The following is a 23,876-nucleotide window of genomic DNA, read 5'->3' on the forward strand; positions in this document are numbered from 1 at the left end:
TTGGGAAGATTGGAAGGGATAGATAAGGAAGAGGTAAGGAAGCGGCCGTGGCCTTAAGTTAGGTACAATCCCGGCATTTGCCTCGAGGAGAAGTGGTAAACCACGGAAAACCACTTGCAGAATGGCTGAGGTGGGAATCCCCCCCCCCTACCTCTACTTACTTGACACCTCCTGGAGCTGAGTGGAGCCCGTTCCAGCTCTCGTACCACATTTCAAATTTCCTAGCAGAGCCTGGAATCGAACCCGGGCCTCCGGCAGTGGCAGCTAATCACACGAACCACAATGGTACAAGCTGCTCACCTCCATCGAGGGTGTGTCTGATAAGAGCTGCAGGACGTCGAGACGACGACGAGGTTTTCTGCCTCCGCAGCGTAACGGTTAGTATTATTACCTGCCGTCCTCTGAGCCCCGGGTTCGATTCCCGTTACCGCCAGAGATTTTTGAATGGCAGGAAGGCTGGTACGAACAGCTCACCTCCATCGGGGTGGGGGCACGTGAAAAGAGCTGCACCACCTCGAGGCGAGGACACGAGTTTATTTTAATGTTGGTTATTGCATTTTAGGGGTAGGACTAATTTTCACTCTCTGAAGTAATGGTTTATGATAACAATGATATAGCTCTCAGTGACCAAGTAGGTTCTTCTTAAGAATGTATTCTACGTTAAAATAAAAACAAACTGTAGTTATTAGCAAAGGGCGTGGAAATATGTGCATCAAGAGGATTAGGTCTATACAGTCTTGAGTGTCTGAAGTAGAAATACAAGCACTGACATAACCACTCAATTTGTAGTGATCAGGAAATAGAGCATGATGCAGTCCCAGAAAACCCTATTATATCCACAGTAATAAATCGTACTCATGAACTGTTAACGTTCGATTTGCTAGCTACATAAGGATCGAGTGCTCCTTGACGAATCGTGCAGCGGAGGTAATATTTACCTAGTGACTGTCAACTCAGGACCTGCTCGAGTGTAGTAATTGCTCGTGATCTTCCGGTGACTTGCTTGCTAAAGAGAGAAGCGATAGGGTGGCGAAAGTGAACACTCACTCCTGTATATAAACTGGTGAATCTTCCGGTGACTTCAGCCAGTTCCCTTCGTTTGCTCCAGCCAAGACATGAGAACAGCGGTAAGTCTACACCCTCAGGCAACACCTGTGTTAGTGGGTAAGATAAAGTGATTTTATTGAGCCATTAAGCTGTCAATACTCAATTCGCGCCACATATACTAATCGATTCATAGCATGTTTTCTCACTTCAGATTTCCTGATTGTCTTCAGCCTTTCCCCAAGTTCGTACAGTAGTCACTCTCATCGGATCGAATGTTATCTGTAATTAACCGTATGAAATTTTACCAGTAGAACCTTAATCTCACGTTCCCAATCAGAGCCATAATGGCTTCCTTATTATCTCTAGTGCAACAGAATTGTTAGCAGTATCGTTATACTAGTTTTACATTACTCGCTTGGTGTATCTTCCGTGGCTCATGCGGCAGCGCGCCAGCCTCTCACCGCTGGATTCTCACTCCGTGTGAGATTAGTGCTGGATAAAGCGGAGGAGGGATAGGTTTTCCTCCGAGAACTCCTTTTTTTTCCTGTCATTTTCCATTCTAGCAACACTCTCCAATATCATTTCATTTCATCTGTCAGTCATTAATCATTGCCCCAGAGGAGTGCGACAGGCTTCGGCAGCCGGCACAGTTCCTATCCTCGCCGCTAGATGGGGACTTCATTCATTCCATTCCTGAACCGGTCGAATGACTGGAAACATGCTGCAGATTTTCATTTTTCATTATTCGGTTGGTTGCATAGCTCAGCTAGTTCGGTTCCCTTCCCGTGTTCAAATTTGCAAAATCAGATCCTAATAGCCAGGTATTACTTGTCTGTCTGTCTGTCTGTCTGTCTGTCTGTCTGTCTGTCTGTCTGTCTGTCTGTCTGTCTGTCTGTCTGTCTGTCTGTCTGTCTGTCTGTCTGTCTGTCTGTCTGTCTGTCTTCAGGTGGAGACTGAGTGGATCCCCAAATAACACCACGGAAGGTTACGTATTTATAAGGAAACCACAGAAATCGACGATGGTATCATAACGAGGCGTACCAGGCAAGATGAGTAGAGAGGTAGTTTAACATAGCTTTCTTCACTACGCCAGAATGTGCTATTGTACACGAGCACCTGTTATAACATCCGGACGCACAAGTCGTACTCCGAATGTCATTACCTAGCAACATCCATACGTCAACAGCTTCCGAAATCGTCACCGCCATAAAGGAGACTGGGACTGCAATGGGACCCACATTCGGTTCTGGCCTGTAGCAACAGGCATATTCAAAAATACTTCATCCATCCATAACTTCTTCTTCTTCTTCTTCTTCTTTTTCTTCTTCTTCTTTATAGCCTATTTCAATCCACTGCTGGATATAGGCCTATTCCATATGCTTCCATCGTCTTCGGTCTTGAGCCACTTGGAACCAGCGTGTTCAAGCCAACAGCTCTCTTGTGTTCCCATGGTCTCCAGTGAACAATCCTAGAGGTCCACCTGTTGTAGTCTTGTCCAGCTAGGTGTCCTACCAATTCCCATTTTAGTAGCAAGACTATAATCCATAACTAACAAGTGGAAATTATTACTTAAGAGTGCAGAAATGCAGGAGAACTGTGTCAGTATAGAAATACTGACGTCCTGAAGAGGTTCATTTGAGGGAAATAGTATGGCTAGACAGCGCACCGATAACGGTTAATATGCAATAGTTCTAATAATAATAATAATATAGATCAAAATATAAGGAATGGATAACATTCCATGATAAATCATTGAGTTTCGGACACATTTCTTTACTCTATAAAAATAATGTACGTAATGAATGACACTTTCATGCGATAGTTAGAATTTGATTTTACAAAATATTGAAAAATAATTATAGATTTTAAATTATTTGTTCAATAAAACGCGACTAGCAAGTGGCAATTACAAGTTCTAAATCTAATTATATTCCGCTATACGTTACTTGTCTTCCGTACAGTCTGTAAGAAGGAAACGATTTGAAGGGCCTACATGTTCATTTAGATTTTCATTTAAATTTTGATGCTATTGCTAAGATTTCCAGTTAGGATTAAAGATCATAAGTCATATTTCTTGTTTTGAATTCCTATGCTTTTTATCCCTTAGATTTTATTTTGTTCGGTGTTTCTTTAGATGATTTTTTCATGTAGCTTTCGTGCTTTAACAGATTCTGTAAACCTGGTAAACAATGCACATATGCACTGCTGATCTGTTTACACAGATAGTGCAAGGACATATTCATCCAACTGAAACGTACACACATCATACAATACAATTAACATGGACACTGCAACACAAGGAAGAGTAAAGTGAAACCGAGCGAGTAGCTGCGAGGATTGAGTCACGTAGTGTCAGCTTGCATTCCGGAGATAATGGTTCGAACTCCACTGCCGGCAGCTCTGAATATGGATTTCCGTGGTTTCCCACTTTCACACCAGGAAAAAGTCGGAGCTGTACCTTAATTAAGGCCACGGTCACTTCCAACCCGCTCCGAGCCCTTTCCTATCCCAACGTCGCCATAAGACCTAGCTGTGCCGGTGCAACGTAAAGCAAATGAGTTTGAATTACACAAAAAGCAAAAGGAGTTTTACAACCACCTTCAACTCAAGCATGTGCCGCATTTCGATAGCGAGAACTAACATCACCACGGCGAATCGATCTAGGTCTTTGTAAAACAGAACACTGCTGGAAGTATGCTTCGGCTGTTCAGTCCTGATGTTTCATATTTGCTATAAACGAAGTAACGATGACGTGATGGTAAACGGGGTGAAAATTCCGACTGTACCTTTAACAAGGAGGAGAAATCCTCTCAGTCTAAATTACTGTGTCGACGGGATGACAGTAAATAATGGGGATCGTAGTAAGTACCTAAGTGTTAATACAAGGAAAGATCTCCATAGGAGATTGTAAATAAAGGTTACAGATCTCTCCATATGGTTATGAGGGTATTTACGGGTTGTAGTAAGGGTGTAAAGGATAGGGTGTATAAGGCTATTGTTAAGACCCCAGTGAGAGGATGATTTCAGTGTATGGGACCCACACCAAGACTGCCTCATAGGAGAACTGAAAAAGATTCAAGAGATAGCAGCATGATTTGTTCTTAGTGATATCCGGCAAAATAACAGTGTTAGGAAAATGTTGCAAACTTCGGGCTGGACAGACTGGGAAGTAAGGAGACAAACAGCTCGACTAATGGGAATGCTTCTGGCGTTGAGGAGAGAGATGGCTTGGAATGACCTTAGTAATGAATAATATCGACTGGAGTTTTTAAAAGTAGAAAAGACCATTTTTTAAAAAGCTGGACTTGAAGAGGACAACTCGGACAAATACTGGGTTATAGGAAGAGGAATTAGGGATTTAAATAATGTATCAAGGGAGGTGTTTGATAACTTTCTTTGAAATAGTTTAAGAAAAGTCTAGGTAAATAACTGAGAGGGAATCAGGCGACGACGCTAAATTCAGATCAATGGTGATCGATTGATATTTTCGACATGTGGGATGCCATTATGCACAGGTGTGGTTAACGACATTCGGAAATTTAATAAAGGATCATTAAATTACATATCAATGACCAAGTCAATCTCTGATATTAACACAAATAAAAGACGCACAATGACGAACAAGGTTAGAAATAATGGATTCTCTTATAAGCCAGCCACTTAGAAGGTGTTTGTAAGGGTTGTTCAATTGGCGAAACTGCAAATAATTGACGAAACAGCCAAGAGCGGGCATCACTGCATAGTTTGGTGTTTGTAGTAACAGTATTAGACGTGGGTCCGCTAAGTATATGGGAACATCAAAGCAACAGTGGTGTGTGATGTTTACGTCCTAACGAATACAACGCGGCATGATTGAATTCGAGTGCAGATAAGGTTCTCTATTCGATTTACGAAGTGAGCTTGTGCTCCGTGGTAACGCACGTCAACACGCTTCCAACGCAACAACGGATAATCGGTGCTGTTTTCGCTGGGCTTTTATGGATCACAGGCCTTACAACCAAGAACTCTCCCCCTCGCGACAGTCACATCTTTGATGTACTAAAGACAGCCCTGAAGAGTGAGTGCTTCACCATCGATCAAGCGGTTTCTGATCCTGTGGCAGAGTGGTTTAAGTAGTAATCTGCACCCTTCATTGTGGAGGGTAGAGAAAAACGTGTTCAGCATTGGTGGGACAGGTGCCTGAACGGTGGGGGATTACCTGTAGACTCCCTCAAAATACCATCGGTATGTCGTTGTTTTCATATATAGTGTATGTTGTCCAATACATGGTTGTTAGGTGCTGCTAGCTTATTAGAAAGGTCACTTATATTTTCTCGAGAAAGTTCAAATACGGTTGATGAAGTGGGTTAGTTTTGGATACACAGACATGCCACTCTCTTCAAGCAGGTATGAAGAATTCATGAACACTGTTGGATGGAATACCCTACGCTGGAACCGCACCGAAAATGTGTGAACGCAATGTTAGTAGCTAAATGCTTGAGGAGTAAAGTGGACTGTCTGGCTGGGGTTGATTCCGCTTCATGTTCCAAGCAGGCGAACAAGGCAGAAATTTACATTGCACCTGCCCAAATGTACGACGGTTATACACCAAAATTCTTGGTTCATGCAAGCCCTAAGGATCATAAATCAGCTGGAAGGGTCACTTGACAGTTTTCATCGTCCTTCCACTGCAATACGGAAAGCCCTTCTCAGTGGTGGAACTTGGTAATCATGTGTAAATGATTATGTGAAGAGTCTTTAGTATGTCTCATATCTGGAGAAAATCTGTGAAGAAGTATATTTGCACGCATGTGTAAATTTGTTTCTATCTGTAAATTTTCTCCTATTGCAGTTAGTTATTTAATTTTCTATTGCATCATCTCTAATTGGATTACCCTGTAGATCTTAAACGAAGTCATTGGCCCTTAGTAAAGTTTCTTTGTACTCGGAATATTAAGGGTGATTTATTTGTTACAATCACAAATTTTATTTGTCGTGCAGGTTTGAAGTATGACACATTTACTTTGGTGTCGTATGAGTTGCGCCAAGTAAAAGTTGAGCCATGTTAAAATCAGTAAAACTTGCGCCGTGGTCATTAATCATTCTAGGAACTAGAGGTCTTGTTTTTTTTTTTTTTTTTTTTTTTTTTTTTGCTAGGGGCTTTACGTCGCACCGACACAGATAGGTCTTATGGCGACGATGGGATAGGAAAGGCTTGGGAGTTGGAAGGAAGTGGCCGTGGCCTTAATTAAGGTACAGCCCCAGCATTTGCCTGGTGTGAAAATGGGAAACCACGGAAAACCATTTTCAGGGCTGCCGATAGTGGGATTCGAACCTACTATCTCCCGGATGCAAGCTCACAGCCGCGCGCCTCTACGCGCACGGTCAACTCGCCGGGTGAGGTCTTGTTTGGGAATTCCACACGGAAGTTTCGTGTTTCAGAATGTCGCAGTGTCCACTCCCTATTTACCCCTTATCAGGGTTGGCGTTCAAGATATTATTTCTGATTTCTTCTTATTTATATCAAAACCACTGTTTGAAACAATTTCATTTGTCATTTATTAATCTTTTATACCCAGAGTAATGCGACAGGCCTCGCCAGGGCACACAATTTCCTTTCTTTGGCAGTGGCTATGGTTCATTTTTGAGCCCTATCACTTCATAAGGGGTGAATGTCGGGGAAACGTAGGGTGAGACAGTTTTTTTTTCTGTTTTCACTGGTCATTCTTTATTCAACAAATTCACTACATTTCATTTGCCATCCATTAATCTTTGTCCGCAAAAGCACGTCAGATCTCGCATTCGGCAGTATTTTCTTCCTTTAGCGGTATTTCATTCTTCATTCATTCTATTCCTGGCCCTGTCAGTTAGCAACAGACAGGCTGTGGATATTCCTCATAACACTGAAAGACTGATTCCATGTTTCCACACTTGGTTTGTAAATTAAGTCAAACTACGTAGTTATACACATTTCACCCACTGATATAAATACGATGCAGGTTTTCTAAATGTGCAAGAAACCAACATTGATAGAGTGAATACCGAGCTCGATAGCTGCAGTCACTTAAGTGCGGCCAGTATCCAGTAGGCCTATTCGGGAGATAGTAGGTTCGAACCCCACTGTCGGCAGCCATGAAAATGGTTTTCCGTGGTTTCCCATTTTCACACCAGGCAAATGCTGGGGCTGTACCTTAATTAATTCCACGGCCGCTTCCTTCCCACTCCTAGCCCTTTCCTGTCCCATCATCGCCGTAAGACCTATCTGTGTCGGTGCGACGTAAAACAACTAGCAAAAAAAAAAAAAGATAGAGTGAATAATATTTGTTATATATTAATTTCAAAATCTCAGTACTACAGATATTCAAATACATTCCCTGAACTTGGAAATAACCCCCTGCGGTGCAGCGCAGGTAGCAGATGCTTAAAACAGCTGTCAAACTACTTCTACTCCCGGCGGGGAATCTCTACGGCGCAACTTTTACTCGGCGCAACTCATACAGAACCTTTACATTCCTAATGTAACTTTAAAGGTCAGAGGTCAATTTAAACAAATCATATCGTCATATCGTTACCATGTTCACCCAATTGGGAGAAAAAATGAAGAATCGGTGATCGATGACCAAACAAAACCAATTTTGAATTAAAATGAATTACTTCAAACTGTCAAATGTACAAAACTAGTTATGATCTCTAGGATCAATGTCCGAATTACTGCAAATAAAATAAATCAGAACTCGTATGGCAAATTTGTAATAAAAATAGAAATAAATGCAAGAAAAGGAAAATTTAACCTACATAAGCAGTCGATCCTAAGCCCGGATAAAAGAGGAGGGTTGGCTTAAAGCCGTAAAATAACAGCCAGGAAACGTCTTGAGGCAACCTCTAAGGCTGAATACCGCAGTTGTATCCCTGAGAACGACCTCGATCGATCTCTCCGCTATCTTTAACTTGTTAGCATGATGGAAATGTCAGTTGACAAAACAATTACCCCAGGCTCTAGTACAAGTACTAGTTTATCTCGGTCATCGGATTCTGGGGGACCGAGAATCTCATGCTGGAATGAATAGGAGCTCCCCAAATCTCTTCCACCGAAGCGCAAACACTGCATGGCTACTTTAAACAACACCTTGCTTAAAACTGGCAAATTAAAACATCTAACAGACACATTTGACAAATTTGACATTCGAATTCTTGCAATACGAGAAACTTGATATGCAAACGAAAATCACATGGAATCGGGGAACTACAGAATTTATAAAGGGGAGCCAGCAATATCCTTCCCCAAAACTCCATTGCAGTTCGGTACAGCCTTTGCAGTCAAGAAAAGTCTTACCAATTGTGAATTCAATTTCACGCCTCCTTCTGAAAAAATCTCACTCCTTTAGATCAAATCGGGAAACAAAGAGTACACATTAATCAATGTCCATGATCCCACAAATAATCACAATTGGAAAGATCCACGTAAAGTAGATGAATTCTGGGAACTGATGAAGGAAGTTTGAAATAAGATAACAAAACACCATATCAAAATACTGTTAGGAGACTTCAACGCACAAATTGGTAAAGAAAAGTAATTTAGGAGCATAGTACGATTATATCCAGCACATAGCAGAACAAACAGAAATGGAGAAAGCTAAAACAAATGCCAACACACTTCTTGGTCCTAACCGAAAAGAAAATGACCTGGATATCCCCCAATCAATATCTAGGCGAATTTCAAATTAATCATGTAGTCATCAGCAGGCAAAACCAGAAAAGAAGCCATGAATGTTAAAGTCAAAAAAAAAAAGGAATTATAGATTCAGATCATTACTTGTCCACAGTAAAAGTGATGTCTCAGCCTAACAGGTCCAAAATAAGAACATTGAAAACGCCAATAATTCACCCATAATTTTTCGAATTAAATTCCGATAGTTTCCTTGCAAATTTACTATCAAATGTCCCCTCAGACTGGAACAATTTAAAAAATATAGTATGCAAGGCATCCCCGAAAATTAGCACACCGCCTAGAAAACGGAAACAAAGATGGTGGAATGACACATGTGACAAAGCAATAGAACTAAGAATTATAACATGGAAAATATGGAACTCTCATAAATCTGAAATAAAATGTCAAGAATTACTTAAAGTACAGAAGGAAACATCCAAAATTATTAGAGCACGAAACGAAAACAAGACCAAACCCCTCTGAAGGAAATAGTTCAAGGCTTCCAGAAAAACAACTCTAGAAACTACTACAAGAATTTTAAAGAACAACTCCAAAATTACCAAGCACCCAGTCTTTGCTTCAAACGTCGAGACGGGTCTTTAGAGCAAGTAACAAAGGAAACTGCAAATTTCTTGCAAACTACTTTAAAATTATATTAAATTGCAAAAGTCCACAAAACCAATTAACCTTTGAGAAACCTACACCAAATCCAGACTCAGTACCTCCCAATCTAGAATAAATCAAACAAATAACTCAAGAATTGAAAGATAATACAGCACCAGGAGAAGATGGGATAATTGATTAAATATTGAAAACAGGTGGTGAGAAAATGGCTTACACAATTCAAGAAATCATAGAGTACATTTGGAATACTGAGAAAATTCCATAAGACTGGAAATGTGCACTAATTCACCCACTCCACAAGAAAGAGGATAAATCAGGTATAACAATTACAGAGGGATTCCCCTACTGTCAGTCGTCTACAAAATTTTCACTAAGCCCTATTGAATAGATTAGAAAACAAACCGACCACCTTATTGGAGAATATCAGGCAGGGTTTCGAAAAGGAAGATCATGCCCAGAGCAAATCATAAACCAAGAACTATTGTACAAAATCGTAAGACAAAACAAACAATCCTTACCATTGTTGACTTCAAAAAAGCTTATGATTCAATAGACCGAAAGACGCTATTCAACATACTTGAGGAATTTCAAGTCGACATAGAAACAAAGGAATTGATCAAGAAAACTCTAACAAGCACAACAGCGAAAGTTGAATTTTTAGGAGAAATTTCAGAGCCACTCAAAATTACAACAGGGGTCAGACAAGGTGATGGTTTATCACCACTACCATTCAATTTACTTCTAGAAAAAGTGGTTCGAGAATGGAAAAAATGAAACTAAAGGGATGAGTATTGGTATACTTCTCTAAAACAAACTTCACTTTGATTGCCTCGCCTTTGCAGAAGACTGGCAATCTTCTCCAACAAGAAACAAGAAATACTCCAGTCCGTATAAAAACTTCATGAAATAGCGACAAAAACATGTCTGCAAATCTCATATGAAAGGACAAAGTATGGAAGGTACAAAGTCAGGATTTAACAACCATCCTCTAATCACTAGATATGGAAGAATATCCCAAGTAGATAAATTGAAATACCTAGACGAAATTATACAACCAATCGGGATAAATCAGCAAGCAAAGAAAAAATTACAAAATTACAAAAAACATACAAAATTGTCTCGGGCAGATACATCAAAATCTATAACCCAAAACGCAAAAATTACGACACTACAACACAGTTGTCAAACCATAAGCCCTTTATGCATCGGAAACTTTGATAATTGGTAGAAGATCACAGATAAAAAACATCTAAAAACCAGAGAGGAAAATTCTCAGGGAAATTGTAGGACCTAAATGCGAAATGATATTTGGATGAAAAGGAAATCACAGGAAATCTATCAAGTAACAGAACAAATCACAGACAGCATTAGAAAAAGAAGATCAGGATGGATAACAATAGACTAACAAAGAAAACAGTAAATCTCGCAGTATCTCTAAAATATCACAACTGGCTTACAGAAATAAACAAAGATCTTCAGAAAATTGGTATAAATGAAGACATCTTTCAAGACAGGAAAAAATCCAGAAATCTCATAAACAAACGCAAATTTTCTGATCAGCCTAAAAGACAAGCTACAGGATGGACGGAAGAAGCACAGCGAAAGGATGAAGAGATTTTGGGAAGACAAGAAGAGACGTTGTGCTAAATAAGTTCACATGCGATCCTTAGTTGGGCGTAACGAATCAAAATAATAATAATTATTTAGATTAGTTAAATATTTCTGAAGGTCGTTGTAACCACTCGTGTTCAATTCGATTTAGGTCTTGGGTTCAAAGCTGGATGCCCTTCCTGACATCATGTGGTATTGCAGGTAAAAATTCCAGCCTGGGTGCACTGGGATTCGAAACTCGATTATCCAGGTGAAAAACCAGTAGCTAACCCACAGCGCTAATCACGTGCACCCCCAATAACAAGAAGAAGAGGAACGTGGAGAATAGATATTTCTTAAAGCATTGGTGAAGCTGATCCATTCCATATGACCGAAAATAGTAAAAACAAAGAATTCTGAGCAATACGTTGATCTACTGTGTATCGCCAGCAATATCACTCAAAGTGAGGCCACACTGGTATCCTCACGTCAGTGTCCCTCTAACTTTGCCACCAAATGAAACAGACTACAGTCTAAGCCGTTCTACACTCTGCAATCGATTCTGAAAAAAACCATTGAAACAGTACCAAAATATCTCAGTTTATTCAACATGTTAACGGCTGCCGCGTTTAAGTGAGTATAAAAGTAACTTGATCGAGTGAATAGAAAATCTTGGAAATTTTAGTGAGCAATGAGGTTCTAAATCAGATAATGCAGGACGTTCCGCAGAGGGTGTGATAGCCGAATGATGCTGTCATTGAATCCTCACCAAGGAGGCTGCGGTAGAATTTTTGAAATGAAAAGTCACGTGGCTGTTGGTTCGTTTTCTACATAAAACTTGAGGTTCCACTATGTAGATACTCACGTAAAGATTCAAGCTAGCTTTGTTCAGGACGTTCCTCAGGAAACGCAATTCACTTATATTCTTAGCAAGGGCATTCCACTGTGAGACGTCTGAAGCAGCTCAGTCACTGAGGCCGACGAGATTTCAAAACTAAACATTCCCTGGACGTGAAGATACTTGCCGGGTCCCTCAATCCTATTGAGCACATCTACGACGCTGTAGAGAGAGGTGTGCACGCCGTTGACCCTGCTCCGATCAATACCTTTTGCGTTATGGGAGGCTGTGCAGTGGTCATGGAACAATATGACATTCCATGCTTCTGGTACCTTGTGAAGACCCTGTCGTGCCACGTTAGGGTGAAAGGGATTGCTACATGCTACGAGCCAGTTATATCTCATTCAGTTATTCATAAGTGTAATACTAATGATGATAATGATTATATTTTTAAAAAAACTCCATGGCACTACAGCCCTTGAAGGACCTTAAACTACCAAGCGACCGCTGCTCAGCCCGAAGGCCTGCAGATTACGAGGCGTCGTGTGGTCAGCACGACGAATCCTGTCGGCCATTTATCTTGGCTTTTTAGACCGGGGGCGCTATCTCACGGTCAGATAGCTCCTCAATTCTAATCACGTAGGCTGAGTGGACCTCGAAGCAGCCCTCAGGTCCAGGTAAAAATCCCTGACCTGGCCGGGAATCAAACCCGGGTAAGAGGAAGCCACGCTACCCCTACACCACGGGGCCGGCTAATGATTATATAGTTATGAAATATCTCATGTCCAACCGAGAATAGTCTGCATGCTGACCTTTGGTCCAATGATTACCGAGGTGGATTTCCTGCTGAGTCGGGATTTTAACTTTCATTATGTATTTATTTATTTTGCAACTCGCCGCCCTCTCACCGCCGGGCTCCGTGGTTCAAATTCCGGTCACCCCATGTAAGATTTGTGCTGGAAAAAGCAGAGGCGGGACAGGTTTTTCTTCGGGTACTCCGATTTTCCCTGTCATCTTTCATTCCAGCGACAGTCTACAATATCATTTCATTTCTTCTGTCATTCATTAGTCATTTTTGTCTCAGGGGAGTGTGACAGGCTTCGGCAACCGGCACAATTTCTATCTCTCGCCGTTAGATGGAGGCTTCATTCATTCCATTCCTGACCCGGCTGAATGACTGGAAACAGGCTGTGGATTTTCATTTAATTTTATTTATTTATTTATTTATTTATTTATTTATTTATTTATTTATTTATTTATTTATTTATTTATTTATTTATTGCCACTTGTGTAACGTCGTACTAACACATCGAAGGTTTTCGGGAAAGGGCTGGAAATGGGAATGGAAATGGGAAGGTAGGGGTCATGGCCTTAATTAGGTACAGCTCCAGCATATGCTTAGTGTGAAAATGGGAAACCACGATGTCAACTGGGAAAACCTGCACCAAGCCTATTTGGAGGCCACGGACCATTATTTTTATTATTATAAACACATAGAAACTTATACAGATGAACTGCGGAAACACTGAAATCACTCAGGTGACTGATAGCTCGGTGTAAGCGGCTTGACATATTAAGTCATTAATGCCACAATACCATTTTGAATAATTCAAGACTAACGCGGCGTATTGTTCAAATTAATTATATTTCTTAATGTACTACACAGTCGCCTCTGTGGTGTAGTGGTTAGCGTGATTAGCTGCCACCCCCGGAGGTCCGGGTTCGATTCCCGGCTCTGCCACGGAATTTGAAAAGTGGTACGAGGGCTGGAACGGGGTCCACTCAGCCTCGGGAGGTCAACTGAGTAGAGGTGGGTTCGATTCCCACCTCAACCATCCTGGAAGTGGTTTTCCGTGGTTTCCAACTTCTCCTCCAGGCAAATGCCGGGATGGTACCTCACTTAAGGCCACGGCCGCTTCCTTCCCTCTTCCTTGCCTGTCCCATCCAATCTCAGCATCCCTCTACAAGGCCCCTGTTCAGCATAGCAGGTGAGGCCGCCTGGGCGAGGTACTGGTCATTCTCCCCAGTTGTATCCCCGACCCAAAGTCTGAAGCTCCAAGACACTGCCCTTGACGCGGTAGAGGTGGGATCCCTCGCTGAGTCCGAGGGAAAAGCCAACCCTGAAGGGTAAACAGATTAAGATAAGAAGAATGTACTACACAGCAATGGCTGCGAATAAACTTGTCTTCATCGATGTAGATATGAATCAATTTTCTACACTTGAGAATTTATTATTGGAACACAGAAGGCAGGGCGGTGAACTACAACGAACACAATAAGCATCGTAGAAAATAAACATAGGAAGAAAGTAATATTTATTGCTCTTGACTTTAAGGGTCTACATTAAACAGATGGCTTACAGATGTTAATATATCATCCTTACAAGCGCACTATTTATTGTTCAATAAGGATGAGGGAAATTGAAACGAGGCATCTAGACTCTACAAATTAAATCATTCCAGTTACTTTGTAAGCCTGAGAAATATTGGTTAAGTTCGCTAAATACATCATAATTCTTGGACCGCGATGTTCACTACACACAATATGATGCTAGTCGCGGAAGAATATGTTACCACACGTACAGCGTGTTCCAAGATATTTTGGAGCACAGCAATTTAATGCAGGATGAACTTGTTTCTTTCTCATGGTTGATCGGATTCTAAAGAGCAATATCATGAGATTTTTCAAGCCTAAAATTCTACTCTAAAGCACTACAGCATTGATGGGCCTTGGCCTACAAAGTTTCCACTGCCTGCGTGTTCACTGGGACGAATATTCTCGGCTTTCTAGACCGGGGCCGAAATCTCAAAGTCAGATAGCTCTTCAATTGTTCTTACGTAGGCTGAGTAGAACACGAACCAGCCCTCAAATGTAAGTAAACATCCCTAACACGGGACCTCCCAATAATACAAATAATGGTGTATGGCCTCCGAAGAGGCCTGGTGCAGGTCTTTTTCTAATAGACGGCCTATTAGGCGACCTGCATGTCTGTGAAGATGAGGGCCCTACCTAGGATGATTTCTAATGTTGAATACGCCAGACACACCCAAGCCCCGAGCCATTGGAATTAACCAATTAAGGTTAAAATCCGTGACCCGGCCGGGAATCGAACCCGGGACCCTCTGAACAGAAGGCCAGTACGCTGACCATTCAGCCAGCGAGTCAACTCCCAATAAAAGGCAGGATGTTTATCCCTATACGAACATAGTAGGCCTACATATTTTTCAAATAGAAGCGATGCTCACAAATAATAACGCCAATAATGAGTGTTTCTCGTCCATTTATGGTCTTAATAACCATCGAAGTGTCGGAATTTTGTCACACACGTTTTCTCTAACGTGCTGAAAGCTAACTAAACGAAATTTTCCCATTTGAGAAGAGAAGGCGAGTACGCCACCGACAATCACAAAAACAAGGAAAGTTATAAGTTTATTTACATTAATGCAAGAAATCAATATTTTCCTACAAATGTATACGTTGAAAGTACTGTAACAATATTATTTTAAATAAGTGCAGTTGTATTCTACGGCTTAGGCTATTGTTCATTGCAGTTTCCACCAATAATGTTTATTAGATCAAATTAAGCTTTCGTATTACTGTCATCAGTACTCTTTACAACTTGCTTTACGTCGCACCGACACAGATAGGTCTAATGGCAACGACGGAATAGGAAAGGCCTAGGATTAGGAAGGAATCGGCCGTGGCCTTAATTAAGGTACAACCCCAGCATTTTCCAGGTGTGAAAGTGGGAAAACACGGAAAACCATCTCAGAGCTGCGGACAGTGGGGCTCGAACCCACTATCTCCCGGATGCAAGCTCACAGCTGCGCGTGTCCTTAACCGCACGGCCAACTCGCCCGGTCATCAGTACTCTCGGTAGCACTGAGGAACATTTGGGTTCGATTCCTGGTGCATCTTGTTAGGTATTCATCACCAATGTTGAGCGTTACAAAATACACTGTATGTATACGCACTGGCGTTCAGTACCAGAGCGTACCAGTACTAGCGTTCTACCACGGCTCAATAATGAAGCGTGAAAACGAACCGAGATGAAGAACCGTGACCAAGCTGGAAAGTATTGTGTTCGCACGGGTACAACTCAGTTTGTAATGTGAACACTCGAGTGTTTTGAACGTGTTAGAAGACTGGTGTCGTTAGCTTTGATTTCATTATTTATTTACTACTGTTTTAGCCGCATCCAAGAATTGACGTACCAGCGCCGTTGTTAAACCAGAATTGTTGCTGCTTCAAAGAATTAGAAATTAAATTTTTGAATTTGGTGGTCACGTCCTAGTTCATGAATTACGGGTAACGATTAAATGGTCTTGAGTCGGGATACCAGTCGCTAAGGAATGGGAGTGAGCATCTCAGACATACTTTGAGTCATGGCCTTCCTTGTACTCAAGCGGCTTGGTCTACAATCCACCGTGGTCCCTAATCCGTTAGAGAAGAGATTCTCACTGGGACTATGTGTAAGTAGGATAGCATCCTGCTTCACAGAATTTACCGATCTCAGAATATTTCAAGCAAGCCTCGGACCTGTGGGAGTAACGGAGACCCACTCTCATTTGACTGGTGAGGGACTCCTTGGAAACAACTTGGCGAACGAAATGGAATTCGAAGGATTGATATCAATATTAACGCGGCTTATGGAAGAAAACAAATAGAACTCGCTGAGGCAGGAAAGTGGATGCATCTGGTTGTGTTGGGAGTTCATGATATTCGGTTAAGGCGAGATAACGAGGAAGAGATTTTAAAGTGTTCTTAACAGGTATTAAAAAGGGAAGGACAGAATGAATAGTAGGTCTGTTTATCGCAATATTATTACACGCAACATAGTTCCTGTTAGGCACGTTTGTGTGTGTTTGGGGGCGGGGGTTCCTACTTGTTTAACGTCGCACTAACACATCGAAGGTTTTCGGCGACGGAAGGATTTGAAAGGACTAGGAATGCGAAGCTAACGGCCGTGGCTTTAACCTTCTACTGCATGAATTATTATTCGTATCCGTTTGGTGAAGGAAATGTCATGCTTTATGTTCAACTTACGTTCAGTGCTTTAGATATACCAACAATTCTTAACTGGAGCCATTACCTTAACACTCGTTCGTGGCGTGCTCAGCCCTATTGTCGGATCATGATGTCATGTTCCACGATGTTCGAGCTCTTACCCACACTAGACACTACAGATCCAGAATTATACGGGAAGCTGTGGAAATACGTAGAAATCCTAACTATTTCAACAGGGACGCTGGCTATCAATTAAGTAAAAAGTGGTTGCCAGCCATTAAGGATTTACGTAAGTAGTTTTCTTCCGTTTCCTTTCACTATTATTATTTCGTTTCGGTGTTTTCAAATCCGTACGTTCCTCGTCACCAGATGTTTCATTCCAGATTAGTGTCAGAGTCATACTTTCGTATGTGCGTACACCAGTTATCCCTCCCCCCTCCCTTCCCTCCCAGACCGATTCTGATGGTGCCATCAGCTTCCGCTACGAATGCTAGCGCTGTATCGCGTACGGTGAGCCATCTGGTGACGAATCAACGTACCACTTACACTCCTATTACTAACGTCGAAATTCAAACCTTCATTATTTTAGAAGACTTCCTCGTGAACAATTGAGATTATTTTCTGAAAACATGGAGCAAAGTTCTCTGCGAAACATAAAGAGTTTCACCTTGTTTTCTTGACACGGCATAAGCTCAAAAGCCCATGTCATGTATACAATAATAATAATAATAATAATAATAATAATAATAATAATAATAATAATAATATAACCCCAAAACCCTCTGAATAGAACGATCTCATTACACAAACTTCAGTTATATTTATAAGACATTCTTGTAATTAATGTAGGGGCTAGCTAGCGGAGGTGGTAAAGGCATGCTCGATTCACCCAGAAGGACATGGATTATATTCCCGATTGGGAAACCTAAAAGTAAAGAAACAATTCCTGCACTTTTGGAGAGGCACAAGACTTTGAGGTTCAATCAGTCTACACCAAAAATGAGTAGGGGGTTAATTTCTGGTAGCAAAGCGATCGGGCGTAGAGCTAACAACAGACTGAAGTATAGCTGAGGTAAAGTGTAATGGAAGCCTTTACTTTCCATTCCTCCATGGGCTTTCATGGCCTATTCGAAGATGGATTTGCTCTGTAATTAATTTGCTGACGACAGTTTTCATCCTGATCTCAGCCATGAAATGCATCTCGCTATGACTGGAAAGGAAAGTTTCTTTGACCTGCAGGTGTAACTAGTCAATGTATCTCTATCTCCTCAAGAGCTTTCCATTTTGGTTTGTTTACTGGTCCTCACTTTTACTTTCTACGTCGTTCGTAATAAATACACAGGTCTAGCACCATCATTCCCTAACTTGTTATTGTTTGTTTAACCTGTAGATATTAACTAGACCATGATAACTTTCCGTAGTAATTCTGTCCGTAGATATCAGCCTCACGAAGAATCTCATTTCGAAGTAGAGAAAACACAATGTTGCTCATATCGGTGAAAATGTACAACTGTCAAAAAAAAAAAATGGCCGGTCTCTTAAAGGTAAGTTCCCGTCTGGACCTACTATTCGGGGACTCAACGAGGCGTTCCACATCTACCGCATCAAGGGCAGTGTCCTGGAGCGTGAGACATTTGGTCGGGGATACAACTAGTACCTCTCCCAGGCGGTCTCACCTCTTACGCTGAACAGGGACATTGTTGGGAATGGGAATATTGGAAGGGATAGGCACGGAAAAGGCAATGAAGAGGCCCCGGCCTTACGTGAAGTACTATCCCAGCAATTGCCTAGAGAAGAGATCGGAAACGACGAAAAACCACTTCCAGGATGGCTGAGGTGAGAATCGACCCCCTCTACTCAGTTCACCTCGCGAGACTGAGTGGACCCCTATCCAGTCCTCGTACCACGTTTCAAATTTCGTGGAAGAGCCGGGAATCGAACCCAGGCCTCTGGGGGTGGCAGCTAATCACACTAACCACTACACGACAGAGGTGAACCAATATAATTATAAAATAAACCTATTTACCTAGCAATATTAAATAATAATTAATGTTAAGTTGCAGTGGCACTGCAAATGTTTTGAACTGCACGCAGTAAATCCCGTGTGGCTCAGTCGGAAGAAAATGGGAATTTTTGATGATGACCCCTCATGTTCAAATTTTCGTCGTTAATTTTAATGTTATTTCATTACATAGTAGTATAACATACAACGTTGTCCGGCGTAGGGGTCAACGCGTCCACCTGTCACCCTGCGGCACCGCATTCGATTCCCGGCCGGGTCAGGGGCGTTTAATTGTAAATGATTAATATCCCTGGGCTGAGGACTGGGTGTTTGTGTCGTCCTTAAGGTTCCTTTCCTCACATTCAACACTTTACACTTCCGCCATTTACAAAATACACGCAGGTTCCTCACATATGGTGCAAGTAGGGGCAAAATATCTTTCTAGGTCGACGCCCCGAACAAATATTAGCATTCTGAAAAAAAGTATAATATAATAATATAAGGAGAAGAAACTAACACTAATATTATGGAGCTATAGTGATCCAAACCTAACATTTATATTTTTATATCGCTGAATAACGATAACACAATAAAAATTATGACTTGAACAACACTCGAACTCACAACCTTTGATTCATGAAGCGATCGCTTTACCACCTTTCCACAAAAAGCACATACCTAATGACTCCCTTTTAAACACCATAGTTGAAAGTGCTTCCACTGCCGATCTACAAGCGCACGGATCGTGTAACATCACTGGAATCCGAAGTGGAACAGGATATACTCACTGTTCAGTGCGGCCACATTTTTTTTTTTTTTTTTTTTTTTGTTACCGCTACATAATAGTACCTGCTAACGGAAAACCCGTTTGATATCCATGAGTGACATGTACGTATGGGAGTGAGATGATGACAATGTTGTTAGAAGAGGATGATAGCCAGTGTCAGCTCATAGCCTTCGATTGTCGAATAACACGAAGAGGTTTGCTCAAGCCTTAACGTCTCAATCCGATGGACGAATCACCATCAACAGCGTTACGTGCCCTCAGTCCATATCAACACGGCGGAGAGATTTGAAATGTAATCCAGGCTTTTGGCACGCAATCTAGTGATTAGAAATAGTATACCACCACCTCCCCTACCCTGCCGGCCAACATTCTGGCGATGAAAAAGCTTTTTCTTACACCAATTGGAGTCGAACCAGCTAATCACGCTGGAGGGCCATATAGACTTGACGCCTTAACAGGCCAACATACAAGCTGTAATAATGATGCTAATAATAGCAATAAGAAATAATAATAAAATGTACGATACCTTGAAGTTAAAGCACCTAGCCATAGCTGAAGGATTATGCCTCTTTCGCACAGACATAGCCAGGGCTGGAAAGGAAGCGACCGTGGCCTTAATTAAAGTACGGAACAGCATTTGCCCGGTTTAAAAGTAGGAAAACCATCCTAGGGCTTCCGGCATTGGGTGTCGTACCCACTAGCCCCCCGCATGCAAGCTGACACCTACATAACTCAAACCGCGTAGCCAACGTGCTCGATGACAGTGGGAATTATTTTTGTTTGTTTTAAAGTAATTATGGACATGTAAACACTAATATTTTCTGTGGTAATAGTATTTTTTTAAGTCGTGCCCAAAGGTGTATTGTGGTTTTATTATGCTCGTGTTTAATACATATCGAGTAATGTATGAAATTATTAATGATATACAGTATTTTCCATCTCTACAAAACAAACTTCATTTTTCGCCTTGATACCTATATATAATAGTATAGTATTTCTTTCAACAAGAGTAAACAATAATTTGCAGAGTGCAATTCGGTCTTCTTTATATTTCAGATCATCTTCATCACTTTAGCCCTGGTGGCTGCGGGTGAAGACAAGGCAGAGGAAAAAAAGGATGCTGCGAGTGAAGAGGGGGATAAGAATCAGACGAAACGTGGGTTATACGGACTTGGAGAAGGAGGGTTCGATTTTGGAGGAGGTGGTGGTGGTGGTCACGATGATGGAGGTAGCAGTAGTTACAGTTTTAGCCACTTGTCCTCTGGAGGAGGAAGCGAGAACAGTGGCTTCTACTCCCTAACAGGTGGCCACGACACGTCATCAGGCGGGCATGAACAAGTGAAGACTGTTACACTGACAGAGCACGTGCCGTACTCAGTACCCAAGCCGTATGCAGTACCCGTTACAGTGGAGAAACCTGTTCCTTACCCTGTAGAAAAGCCAGTCCCCTATGAAGTGAAGGTACCAGTAGACAAACCTTATCCAGTTCCTGTAGAAAAACCAGTTCCCTACCCTGTTCACAAGCCAGTGCCTTATCCTGTGAAAGTTCCTGTCGACAAACCATATGCTGTTCACGTTCCCGTTAATAAACCAGTGCCTGTCAAAGTGCCTGTCAAAGTTCCTGTGCCACAGCCCTACCAAGTGGACGTACCAAAACCTTACCAAGTCGTGGTGGAGAGAAAGGTGCCAGTACCAACCCCATACCACGTCCATGTTAAAGTACCAGTTCCTCAGCCATACCCCGTGTACACAAAAGTCCCCATTGAGGTTCCTGTAGACAAACCATACCCAGTTCATGTTAAGATCCCCGTCGACAGACCCTATGCTGTCCATATTCCCCAGCCGTACACGGTCACCGTAGAGAAGCCTGTACCATACACTGTAGAGAAACCAGTACCAGTGCCAGTCAAAGTCTTCGTGGACAGACCTGTTCCCGTGGAAGTCCCTAAACCGTACTCAGTGACCATAGAGAAGCCAGTACCATACCCGGTTGAGAAGAAGATCCCCTACAGTGTGGAGAAACCAGTGCCAGTGGAGGTAAAGGTCCCCATCGACCGCCCAGTCCCAGTACACGTACCCAAACCATACCCCGTGACGGTCGAGAAGCCAGTGCCATACCCCGTAGAGAAACCCATACCTTACGAGGTGAAGGTCCCCGTGGAAAAGCCAGTTCCTGTGACTGTAGAAAAGCCCGTACCTGTCCCTGTATACGAGAAGACTGAACACAACGATGAACACTCTGGTTTTGGAGATCGTATTCATTAGACTGAATGTATTCTACAATAATAAAGTGTGTGTACACTACCTACTGTATCTGCTTGTTGTTCATTCTTCTCCCTAAAAAATCTCTTTAGATAACCTACATTTATAAGTCACTTTGTGGGTAAGTGGTACGCTATTGACCTCCAGACCCCAAGAAACAGAAAATACTGTAGTCGAATTGTTGAAGGGCGGTACTCCATGATGTGTGATGTTGGTATGCAACATATTTCTGGCGAAACGTTTGGTGTTAACTCATCATACTGAATTACAACTCAGACATAGGTCACCCAGTAGAGTTCCATTTCCTGCGCAGTCTGGTAAAGTAAAACGGGACATCGAAATTGACACACAGGCAGCCTAAATGGCTGAAAGAGCTGTAATGCTATTTTGAAGATGATATCACCTGGAAGATATTTTTCAACCTTATTATATTGTATACTGACACCACTATGGTGTAGGGTTAGCTTGCCTCTCTCTTATCTGGAGGCCCCGGATTCAATTCCCGACCAATGCACGGATTTTAATTCTGGACTGTGTGCTGGATCGGTATTCATTTAGAGTTATGAGATCAACTGATGAGGTGTCTAATATAAAACAGTCAAGAAAGCCAAGCAATAAGGCTGAGGATTACGTCATACTGACCACGTGGCACTCCAATAACTGCAGGACGTTTGGCCCTAAGAGGTTTTTGCGCCACGGGTTGGTATGAGTTGTATCCTAGATGCGATGTTCAGTTTTGCCCAAATTAATTCATATTCAATTTGATTACAGCTCTGTTAAACAAAATTTATGGAAAGAACCATTTATTAATTGTCGTTTTAAGCGGAAGAACAACATGAGCATCAGTCCTCGAAGAGAACAACCAACGAGCTGAAGCGAAAAGATTTAAGAAGCTAGAAAGTACTAGTGAACATATACTGTAGAACAGGCAGACTCATCTAAGTGCCCTACGACGCCCGATATTCTGGAGCGGGCGCTGTCTTGACGACAACGTTATAGCCGGCCCGTTGCATGCTTGATCATTGTTGTTCATATTCACATTTTCTATAAACCGTGCGTTCATTTCAAAATTTCCCCGAATACATTTAATGCTTTTTGTTTTGTTTTTGTTCTTGTTGAGGAAATACAAGTCACTTTAGGGTTACAGTACCGGTCAGAAGTTTAGGACCACTAAATAAATAACGAAATGTCATCTAGAACCTAAAATTGTGCCACGAGATATCTGTAATTTTCTTTCTGAGCTCTCACATCTAATAGAAAATATGTCGCCTGATTTCATTGAGTTAGTCGGAATAATGTACAAGATATGAATTTTTAACTCTTGGACGGTCACAACAAAGGATCAAAAATGTTGGTTATATAATGTACTGTACACTCTAATTGGTTGCAAGTATCACCGCCAAGATTTTTTTTTGTAGACTTAGAGATAGGTGGGGGTCATTTTAGTATAAATATAAAACTTCCTAAAATATGCGGCACCTTTTTTTTGCGTGTTTTATTTTTTTCGAACCAGGGCCAAAATGGTTGGTTTTTCTTTGCCTTTGTCATGTATGGCCCAAGGTCTCAGGACGAGCTATCGGCATGAAACTTATCTGCCCTGATAGTTCCATTTGCACTTTGTGGATGGCAACCAAGAACACATTTATGATGACGATAGCTCACACTGAGACCTATGACAAGAACAAGGAAAAACTGACCATTTTAGAGCTGATTTGAAACAAAAAATAAAAGCACAAAAGTCGGTGCCGCATTTTTTCGGAATTTTTCTATTTATAACAAAATGACCCCCAACTATTGCTAAGTCTATAAAAGAATCTTGTTGGTGATACTTGAAGCCGATTAGAGTATATAGTACATAATATTTCTAAAAATGTTGTCTTTCTGACGTGACCTTCCAACAGTTAAAAATGTATAACCTATACACTACTTGGCGTAAATCACTGAAATCAGGCGACGTATATCATATTAGATGCTAGAGCTCAGGAAAAAAAATACAGAGGTCTAGTAGCAAAATTTTAGGTTGTAGATGGAA

At 41.6% G+C, this 23,876-nt stretch overlaps 1 protein-coding gene across 1 annotated transcript; it reads left to right on the forward strand.

Moving 5' to 3' along the window:
* Positions 1-1,103: 1,103 nt before the first annotated feature.
* LOC137497928 (uncharacterized) lies at positions 1,104-21,847 on the forward strand. Its single transcript, XM_068225759.1, has 3 exons — positions 1,104-1,127; positions 20,639-20,816; positions 20,886-21,847. The coding sequence occupies exons 1-3, from the start codon at positions 1,116-1,118 to the stop codon at positions 21,845-21,847; spliced, it is 1,152 nt and encodes a 383-aa protein (XP_068081860.1). The 5' UTR covers positions 1,104-1,115.
* Positions 21,848-23,876: the final 2,029 nt, after the last annotated feature.

The sequence above is a fragment of the Anabrus simplex genome, chromosome 1 (genome assembly GCF_040414725.1).
Source record: "Anabrus simplex isolate iqAnaSimp1 chromosome 1, ASM4041472v1, whole genome shotgun sequence".
NCBI classification, from domain to species: domain Eukaryota; kingdom Metazoa; phylum Arthropoda; class Insecta; order Orthoptera; family Tettigoniidae; genus Anabrus; species Anabrus simplex.